Below are 11,254 nucleotides of genomic sequence, written 5' to 3' on the forward strand. Positions count from 1 at the left end.
GACTTTACCAGATATTTAGGGATCCTTGATTTATTATATTGTCAACAACAAGGTTTCAGAAAGAGGAAGAGATTGTATAATCTTTCAGATGAATTTTTCAGACACACTATGATGGTGACGTGTCCTTTCAGGTGCTTATGAAGTGCACATGCGAGGTCCATTTGCACTGTTACGATGCTCTACTGGGGATATTCTTCACTGATAGTCAACTTAATCAAAACATCACAACCGTTAATTTGTAGATTAAATTAATTTGCTGGACGGTTATGACTTCATGATTGGTTGACTTTTGTGATAATCAACTCGGTTTGACTTACAAATTTTCTTCCTATGAGCACAATTCTTCTAATTATTTATCCATGCTCACCTGAGAACATGCTGGAGCTACTATAAATTTCAAAGTTGTGTCAATGTTCCTCACACCAATAACAATGGCTGCACAACTTGGCTATGTTGTTTCTTGTATATTCTCTCTCTTAGTTGCAATAGTCTCTATCACTTTCACTTTCTTGAAACACAAAAAAAACTATAAAAAATCCAAGAAGCTACCACCTGGGCAGATGGGACTTCCTTGGATAGGTGAAACAATGGAGTTCTACAAAGCTCAACGTAAGAACCAACTTTTCGAGGAGTTTGTTCAACCTCGGATTACGAAGTATGGGAAAATATTCAAAACAAGGCTAATGGGGTCACCGACAGTAGTGGTGAATGGAGCTGATGCTAATAGGTTCTTCTTGTCTAATGAGTTCAAGTTGGTGATAAGCTCGTGGCCTTCTTCGTCGGTTCAGCTCATGGGCAAGGACTCCATCATGGAAAAACAAGGCGAGAGGCACCGGTGCCTTCGTGGGCTCATAGGCACAAGTCTTGGCTATGCAGGGCTTGAGGCTTTAGTGCCTAAAGTTTGCAACTCTGTTCAATTGCACCTAAAAACAAAATGGCATGGCCAAGAGAAGGTTAGCCTTTACCGTTCCACAAAGGTTTTGACATTTTCCATAGTGTTTGAGTGCTTGTTGGGGATTAAGGTAGAGCCAGGAATGCTTGCAACTTTTGAGAGGGTTTTGGAAGGGGTTTTTGCTCCACCAATTAGGTTTCCTGGCTCTAAGTTTTCTAGAGCAAGAAAGGCAAGGCTAGAGATAGAAAAGATGTTGATAAGTGCAGTGAGAGAGAAGAAGAAGGAGATGGAAGGAAGGTTGGAAGGAGGAGACGAGGATGGGTTGTTGATGTCAAGATTGGTGTCTGGGATGATTAAAGGGGAGATTAGTGAAGAAGAGGTTGTCGATAACATGGTCTTGCTAGTTTTTGCAGCTCATGACACAACTTCTTATGCCATTGCCATGACATTCAAAATGTTGGCTCTGCACCCTAACTGCTATGCCCTCCTCCTTCAAGGTACTATTATTTTTGAAGCTTTTATATGGTTCAAAGTGATTTTTTAAAGAGTAATTATTCAGTGTTTCAGGAGTACAAAAATAATACTCTTTCATTATATAATAGTAGGTCTCATTATTCACGTAAGAGGAGGGGTACTACGTTTGTCACTATATTGGGAGATTACTTCATAAATTTTCCTTTTTTTATTAGCCATTATACGAGTTTCTAGCCAAGATTTGAACTTTAACTAACTTATTATATTTGAAGTAACTTCTATCTGAGTTCCTACTCACATTAGAGTATCTCATTTCTTGCCAGAACATGTTGATATAATGAGCAACAAAATACCGGGTGAGAATCTAACATTGGAGGATATGAAGAAGATGAAGTATACTTGGCAAGTTGCTCGTGAGAGCATGCGGCTGTTCCCTCCTATCTTTGGTTCATTCAGGAAAGCAATTGCTGACATTGAATACGAAGGATTCACCATTCCCAAAGGATGGAAGGTGCATGCTGGATTTCTTCTTTCTTTATTACATATGATAGACCAATTGAAGTTTGATAGCAATCCAACACCATGATTTTGAAGTACTAAGCACCTAGATTGATACTGACAACCATTATTACAGGGCAATGATATTTTTACATCCACTTTTAACATTAGTTTTCAGTATGGACATTTTTTTTTTACTTTTTAAAATGTGTATATATTAGCACATCAATTGTGGATATTGTGTAAAATAGTGGATGTAATATGAGCTATGAGCTTTTAAGTGGGAAGTGTATATATGTTGGTTCAATCTAATCTATTCAAGTTTCAATGTGATATGGACAAATCGGTGAATCTATGAAAACTTGAGACATAATGAAAATAAGACAAAATTAACCACATAAAATTTTGAAATTCTCCCTAAAATGTTTTTGACATTTGGTTGTGGTTCTCTGCAGGTACTGTGGACAACATATGGAACTCATTATGATGATGATTATTTTCAAGACCCACTGAGTTTCAATCCAAGTAGATTTGAGGAGCCCATACCACCATATGTATTTGTTCCCTTCGGAGGAGGCCCAAGAGTGTGTGCAGGGTACCAACTAGCCAAATTGAATATCCTCATCTTTGTTAATTTTATTGTAACCCATTATGATTGGTCCTTACTATATCCAGACGAGACAATCACCATGGACCCCCTTCCATTTCCTTCGCATGGAATGCCCATAAAGATTTCTCCTAAGTTGCTATAAAGCAACCAAGGATACTGGGGATTCATATAGTGTAATTATGCAGTTCGATTTAGCGCACACCAGTAAATTACTTCAGTTTATATTAACAATCATGGTTATTGGAAGATCAAGTCTTCATAAAATTTAGGTTGGGCTACTTCTAATCAATTCATCAAGCAGTAAGGCCAAGTCTATAATCTAATACGTCTACTATTGAATTTTTTCGTTTTCAGTCGTCCCATCGTGTGAATTGAATTAAATGGCTCTTAAGTAATAGTGAAATAAAAAAAAAATTACATAAGCACCAAGAAAAAAAATTCAGACCAACGTGCCAAATTTACCTAGATAAAAAACATGGGACAAGATTGATCAATACCTATAATAAAATAGATATCGCAACGTCATAATAAATTGGAAAAATACAGGAAAATTAAAACAATGTCATCGCAAAAAATGGAATCTGATGTAGTTATATTTGAGACTCTCTCTCTCTTTCTCTCTCTCTCTCTCTGTGGCAACGCTCTCTGACTTGCTGCATTGGACTCTCTTGAGGTTTTGTAGTGTTCTCACATTACACCACACACACCACGACTTTATATAAAGAAAAAAGTTGCCACCTTACTTCCATCCTATTTCTAATAGAATAATATGGCTTTTGGATTAGAAAAACAACAGAGACCTTGATCAAGCTTTCAAGTGACCTTGAAGTGTTGAAGAGATCACATTGGTGATTAGTGTCTCAACTTCCGTTTTGGAAACTATGAAGAGAAACCGCTATGGAGACTATGGAGGCTAGAAGGAATTCTATCTCCGGTTTTGGCATTCTAAAAATTTGCTAACTAAATATAGGTTTTATTGTCGTTCTTATATTGAGTACAATCATGAGTCGGTTGGCTACTAATATAAACTGGAAAAATTGATATGCGTAGTCATGGTAAATCTCGCTCAACCAATGTTATGGAAAACTTGATAACTGAATTTCAAATCACGATAATCTCGCTTGTCTTCTCACATGTTCCCTTAAAAGTTGCTTGATCAAGTTCCTCAACATAGCGCTTTGAACCTCTTCTTTCAGCTCTTTAAACTTAAATAAAATGAATACAGGAAAATATTGCAATTACATTAGAAACATTTACACCAAATTTTCCAACGCACTATTAACCTAAATAGATTACTTAAAAAAAAAAAAAAAAAAAAAAAAAAAAGGGAGAAAAGATGCACATAATTTCTACATCAAGCATTGTTCAATCGTAAACTGAAGGTAAGCATGTCGACCACCTCCAGTGTAGGTGCTTTTTCAATAGATAGCTTCTTGGAAACCTCTTGCATGGTTGGCCTAGATTTTGGATTGGTTGCCAAGCATGCCAATGCAAGCTTTGCAATCAAGACCACTTTGAATGCGACTTGATTTCTAGGAGATTTGAGGCATTGATCTAAAATGTCCTTCAATTGTATATCATGGGTGGTTGAAGTTGTTGCTGATGATGAAAATGATGATGAGAGAAATGAAATGAGGTCTCCTGGATGATTTCCCATGATCACTTCCAATGTTAACACTCCTAATCTATAAACATCACATTTTTCATTCACTTCCATTGTATATGCAAGCTCTGCAAAATATAAGAATCTAACTTGGTATGGTACTGTGTAAACCTAAAGTGTAGTTTAGTGTTCCTTCCCATGTAAACTTATTTTTTTCACCCTAAATTAAAACAGTATTTATAATGTGTACCATAAAAATCATAACATTTCAACCAACACCTTGATTCAGGAATATAATTTGTGATATTCGCCAACCATCCAAATTAGTGGTGTAAACTAATGGTCTCATTGTACAGGGTGCACATTTCTAATGCAATCAAAGTTTGGATTGGATATTACCCAATAGAGTTTTAATTAAGACAGTGTGGTGAAAAATACATTTTAATGTCAAAACAATGTTGATTGTAAAATTTTAAAATTTCGGATGCATATATTCATATAATTTATGCATATGCTTATAATTAACCCTTATTTTTATTTTTTCTTTTGGGTTAACTCACCCTTTTTACTTTATTTTTATACACAATTACTTTCAATGAAACAGTGTTGATTGTAAAATTTTGAAAGTTAGGATGCATATATTCATATAATTTATGTGAATGCTTATAATTATCCCTCATTTTTATTTTTATTTTTCCTTTCGGGCTAACAAACCCTTTTTACTTTATATTTATATACAATTACTTTCAGTGCATGGGGTTAAAGCAGGGGGCTTTTCAAATTCCTCCCTTTTATCTCTTTTTTATATTTTAATAATATTATATATATATATATATATATATCACTTATTAAGCCCTTCATCTTTTTTCTTTTTTTTTCTCAAATGGATAAAAATTCATTTATGGTACATGTTAAATGAAATGTTAAAGCATAACTTTCAAAAAATATAGGGGAAAAGCAATATTCCCCTTTTATGTTTTGACTAGTTCACATTTCCCCCATTTATGTTTGGAACTACCCAATTTTTCTCTCTATGTTTCAGAAATGAGCAACCCCAATTTTGTTACTCTCTCTATTAATTCTAATGGAATCGTCTGATTCCTAAAATTTTATATTATGCAAAGTCTAAAATACTCTAAACTAAAAAAAAAAAAAAAAAAAAAAAAAACCTCCAATGCTCTCTCTCTTCCCTCCAAATCCGGATATAGTAAAGCCAAAAAATACAGAAGCTTGATCTGTTTGCTAAATGGGCATGGGAAACATTATTCAATTCATTTTGTTTAATATGCCTGGGTTTTGGGGGAATAGAGTTTGGATTATGATGAGGTTCAACACAGTCCATCGGAGGACCAATGCCAATCTCAACGCCAAGTTATACAATTTGTTTTGTTGAATATGTCCCCGGCGTGGGCGGAGTTGTTTTACAATAGTTGAAGACATTCAAAGAGTTTAGTGTCACAAAGCTGGGTGATGTGAGTTTACAAAAATGAACTTTTGTTTTTCAAGATACATTGTTAGTCATTAACCCTTAGCCTATTTAGTTCTCCAAACTTAAATTGATCACTTTTAATTCCATATAAACTTTAAATTACTGTTTTAGTCTGTAACAAACTTATAAGCAATCTTTTTTAGTTTCCATAAGTGATTGTTAGAAGTTCTTAATTTGTCTATTGGAGTGATGACATGTCAATTTTAAGTTAGCCATGCCATCTAAAGGACTAAAAGAGATTAGTTTAAAATCTCAATGACCAAAATCACTCCTAAACTAAAGTTTAGAACAACGATGCATTTTTGTCCTTTTTTTTTTTGTATTTAAAGATTTTTTTTTTTGGTGAGTAAACAGTAATATTTATTAGAACACACACGAAAATAGTGATATTAGTATTTTAAACTAGGTTTATAATATATTATTTAACCAGAGTACAACTACAAAAGGGCTTAACTTTTATAGTTGCAAACTGAGGTTATAAACAGGAGTTTTAACTTTTAGCGTTTACTCTTAATAATAGCTCTATTATCAGACCAAGACACCAATAAATTTTTTGTGTATTTAAAGACTTAGGCTTTGTTTGGGAGTTCATAAGAGAAGGGAATGGAATGATCATAAGGGAATGAAAAAAAATGGAATAGAATGAAATGTATTTAAGCAAGGGAAATGAATGGAAAAGAATGGAATGGAATGGAATTAAGTAACCTTGATTGGATGTTTTAAAATAAAGGAATGAAAATAAATAGAATGTAAATAATCTTATTTGGGAGCAACATAGAGGGAATTAAATGGAATCATTTTATAACAATATTACTATTAGACCCTTATTTTAAAATAAAGAGTTAAATATACAAGGGTATTTTGAGAGTTTTAGTAAAAAAATCATTAAATCTAATTTCATTCCCTCGCATTCCTTCTAATTTCGGGGGAATGAAAATTTGAGGTTTTAAGGGAATAAAGAGGAATGAGTATTCCCTCCCACCCATTCCATTCCCTCATACTTAAACTCCCAAATAAAAGAATAGACTTTCCATTCCCTCCATTAAAACTCCCAAACAAGAGAAAGTAAGAATATTCTAAAATGGTTCTTTTAATTCCTTTCTATTTCATTCTATTCCCTCCTCCCAAATGAAGCCTTAGGGGTATGTATGCATTAATTCTTTTATCTTTTTCCATTAAACAAGTTGAAACATGTTCTAAAGTTGTCATCCACCGGTAGATAAAAAGTTTTATTTAGTATTGTTAATATTACATTTATCTTATTTTGCGTTGTATAAGTGAAGACATTTAAAAGACACACTTATTGTTTAATTTATTTGAAATTATTTGATGTGTATACATTTTGTATTTTCTGAAAATATTATTATAATATGTAATCTATAATTTATTTAACTAAAAATAATTAATTTAAAATATTCAAAGAATATTAATTGTGATTACAATTAATTAAAGGAAAATTATTCATAACTAGTGAGATAAATATTTTTGTCTTGCAATATATAGAGTTGATTGAATGAAATTTATTTCATACTAGTTGCTAATCTGTGGATGCACCGGAATAACTACTAGATTAGTTTTAGGAAAAAAAAACTATAATTTTTTAGTTGGAGTAGTGAGCAAAAATGCACAAAATTAAATAAAAAGATATCGAAATAATAACACAAAGTTTTATTAGTTAAGTAGAAGAAAGTAATGTTATTTTATTTATTAGTTTTTTGTAGGAGAGATAGAATATTGCATCTCTAGTTTAGTTTGTGTTATATACAAGATAGGTTGTAATATATATATATATATACCAAAATAAGCCTATTGAAAGGTTATAACCTTTTAAATTGGATATACCAAAAGGTGCTTATTGAAGTGTTATAACCCTTTAAATTTAATGTACCAAAAAGTGCTTATTGAAATGTCATAACTTTCATATTAGATATACTAAAATGTGCCTATTGAAAAGTTATAACCCTTCATATTAGATATATATTAAAGGTGCCTATTGACGCAAAAGGTGTCTATTGAATTGAATAAAAATGTATCTATTGACTGAAAATATGTCTATTAAATGAAAATGTGTCTATTGATCAAAACGTGCCTATTGAATGAAAATGTGCCTATTGAAGGGTCATAATCCTTTGGATATAAATAGTAATTCATATTTATTTGATAACTTCTTCTTAACTTCTTCCTCTTTATCTTTCTTAGAAACATAAGAAACTTGCGGGTTTTCTTCTCATATTTCTCATTCTCTTCCTTACATCTTACAAATACTTCTCTCTCAATGACAATTTTTTGTTTTAACATATACATCTTATGTGAAATAGTGAGTGTATAGTGAAACTTAACGGGTAAAATAAAAAAGGTACTATTGTTCGGTGTTTTTAAATATACATGTGACACAAATTTATGTAATCATGTGGCGCAATGAGGAATAATCAATAAAAAGTCAAATATTTTGCTTTTATGTTATATATAGATAATAAGTATTATTATATATATTTAAAAGAATTCATATTAAAGATATGCTTTCAATATAGATTGTACATTAATATATATATATATATATATATAAAAGTAATTTTGTTGTTTTAAAAACTATTGATACATACAACTTGACCCCATTATAAAATTTATGACTACTGTTTCGTGAATTATTAATTTCATAGTAATTTGTAATTATAAAAAAATTATTTTGAGTTATCATTTCATATTGAAAATGTTGTAAAGTATTCATAAATTGATCACTTAGCTATTACCTAAGAGATAAATATTTAGAGCGAGCCATGATACTCATGTTTACCTTCATGACGAAGCTTCAACAAAAATGAAAATTTGGATAATGAAATGGCTACAACATTGAATATAGTGAAGGATAAAGTTTAGAAACAAACTTTTTTTTTTTTTTTTTTTTGAGAAATAGTTTAGCAACAAACTTGATTACACATTCTTCTTACATTCTCCATAGTTGTAAAATTTTCAGAATATAAAAAATTAATAATTATATCATCAATCAAATGTTTATATTCAAATTTTTGTAGTCTAAAATTATGCATAAAGAAATAAGTTTAAAGATTGATAGTGAATAATATCCGATTGACATAAAATTTGACATGCATGATAAGGACATAAAGAACATACAATCTATTAATTAGATTTTCAAAAAATGTGTAACCATATTAATTTTTATAGTGGGAGTTGTAACCATTAGCTACAACCATGTTTGTAGCCAAACTTTGTCCTATTGCGAAATGAAAAGCATATTTTACCACTATTTATTATGATTGTCACTACATTAAATAAATTGGAGACAAGTATTTCTAGAGGGCTAAGCATGCCAACAAGGAAAAAATTATATTAACTGGAGCTGTGTATCCAAATGTTCCAGCAAATGAAGTCCAATTGGATGAATCAGGCTTCAAAAACTTAGTTGTGCCAAAATCAGAGATATGTGCCTCATATTTTGAATCCAACAAGATGTTCTTGCTAGATATGTTTCGATGAACTATGGGAGGTGAGCAATTGTGATGCATATAAGATAAAGCTTCAGCCATGCCTCTAACAACATTTGCCCTTTTCATCCAATCAAAACTAACTACCTCTTCTTTATTACTCAATAAATCTTTCATACTACCCCCTTCTAAAAACTCGTAAACTAGAAATGATTGTCGTGATGTGAGCAAAAGCCAAAAAACTTTACCACGTTCTGATGCCTAATTTCTAGAAGAGCATGAATCTCATTTTTGAAACCCTTTGCATTGGTAATATCACCATCTTGTATTGAATGAAATTTTTTCACAGCAACAACTTGACCTAATTGTAACTTTGCTTTGTAAACACTTCCACACCCTCCCACTCCAACACAATGTTTAGAGTCAAATTCCTCTATTGCTTTAATGATACTTTCATACACCATTTTCCCATCATAACTCCAGATTGCAAACATATTACCATTTTGTGCTTCTCTTGTATTATTTAGCTTGTTCCTTAGTCGGCGCTTCAAAACAGCGTAAAGAATTCAAAATACAATAATTGAAAGAAACATTATGCTTAGGATAGGAACAATAAAGATAATCACAACTTTATTTTGCCTTTTTTCACTGGGATTCTTGCTCCAAGTAATGGAAGAGGGACAAGCCTTTAAACTAGATGCATTACCACACAAACCTTTATTATTTCTTAATGCTTCAAATGGAGCCTCGCTAAAGGCCTTATTGTTGGGTAGAGGACCTTCCAAGCAATTGTATGATATATCAACATTGGTCAAGCTTGACATTTCACCAAAAGTGGCTGGAATGGAACCAAAGAGCTCATTATAGGAGAGATTCAATGTTTCTAAACTTTGCAATTCTCCAAGCTGTGGTGGTATTTTTCCAATCAAAAAATTCTCACTCAAATCAAGCATTTGAATAAACTGTATGTTGCCAATCTCAGTGGGAACACTCCCCTAATTTTATTTTTGCTTAAGTTCAAGTTCAATAATTTTTCACACTCCAATATTTGTTTGGGAAATGATCCTGTTAAATTGTTGGATGAAAGAATAAGAAATTGCAGATTGGATAGCATCCCAATTTCTGATGGAATACTACCAGAAAGTTGATTATCACCCAAATGAAGGAGAAACAATGATGTCAACTTTCCTAATTCCTTTGGAATCTGCCCAACTAGATGATTGAACGAGAGATCAAGTATGTGTATCTCAGTGGATCTTCCAAGCTCAAGAGGTATTACACCAGAAATTCTATTATTGGAGATTTTTAAGCTTTGCAGACTTTGGCACTGCCCCCACTTTTGAGAAAGTTCCCCATAGAAATGGTTATAACTCAAATCGATATACATCAAATTTGGGTATATGCCAAAGTCTTCTGATAAATTTCCTCTTAACTGGTTCCTCTCAAGCCTTACTCGTACTAAGCTAGTGTAATTTCTCAAACTTATTGGAATGGAACCTACGAAATTATTGTCAAATGCTGTGAAGTTTTGAAGGGACCCACCATTACAAACATTTCGTGGAAGATAACCAGTCAACATGTTTTCCTCCAATCCCAAATACTTCAGGTTTGTAAGATTATTAAATTCGAATGAGATGGAGCCATTAAGCTCATTCGTAAACAACTCTAAAGCGGTAAGAAGTTTGAGCTTTCCTATTTCTAGTGGGATATTGCCTGATAACTTATTCATAAAAAGTTCCAAGGTTTTGAGATTCTTCATGTTCCCAAGAGAGGATGGGATAGATCCCCAAAGATTGTTTTCAGCAAGGGATAGCAGATACAAGTTGGTCAGGTTTCCTATAGAAGTAGGAATCGGACCAGAAAGATTGTTAGTATACAGGCCCAACTGAAAAAGAGATCCCAACTTGCCAATTTCTTGAGGTATGGGTCCAGAAAGTTTATTGTCATTGAGGAAGAGAGCACTCAGGTTGCCTAAATTTCCTATAGAAGTAGGAATTGAACCTGAGAGATTGTTGTCTTGCAGAGCAAGCCGAGTAAGAGATTTAAGCATCCCAATTTCATTACAAATGGATCCAGAAAGCTTGTTATCACTGAGATATAAACTGGTTAAGTTGCCCAAGTTTCCTATAGATATAGGTATCATGCACGTGAGGATGTTACCATCCAAAAAGAGTCCCCTAAGAGAGGTTAGATTTCCAAGTTCTTGAGGAAGGGAACCAGAAAGTTTGTTCAGACCAAGATCCAT

General features: G+C 32.6%; 2 protein-coding genes across 2 annotated transcripts; one reads left to right on the forward strand and one right to left on the reverse strand.

The window, feature by feature from the left end:
* The first annotated feature begins 431 nt into the window (after nucleotides 1–431).
* On the forward strand, nucleotides 432–2,704 carry LOC126694006 (taxadiene 5-alpha hydroxylase). The gene is made up of 3 exons (XM_050390037.1): nucleotides 432–1,389; nucleotides 1,690–1,877; nucleotides 2,320–2,704. Exons 1-3 carry the CDS (start codon nucleotides 432–434, stop codon nucleotides 2,614–2,616), a joined length of 1,443 nt encoding a protein of 480 aa, XP_050245994.1. The 3' UTR covers nucleotides 2,617–2,704.
* A 1,124-nt stretch (nucleotides 2,705–3,828) lies between these two features.
* On the reverse strand, nucleotides 3,829–11,254 carry LOC126696379 (MDIS1-interacting receptor like kinase 2-like). Its single transcript, XM_050393132.1, has 3 exons — nucleotides 10,048–11,254; nucleotides 9,725–9,847; nucleotides 3,829–4,205 (listed from the first exon to the last, which is right to left on the reverse strand). Exons 1-3 carry the CDS (start codon nucleotides 11,252–11,254, stop codon nucleotides 3,829–3,831), a joined length of 1,707 nt encoding a protein of 568 aa, XP_050249089.1.

Source organism: Quercus robur, chromosome 8, assembly GCF_932294415.1.
Source record: "Quercus robur chromosome 8, dhQueRobu3.1, whole genome shotgun sequence".
Lineage (NCBI taxonomy): Eukaryota > Viridiplantae > Streptophyta > Magnoliopsida > Fagales > Fagaceae > Quercus > Quercus robur.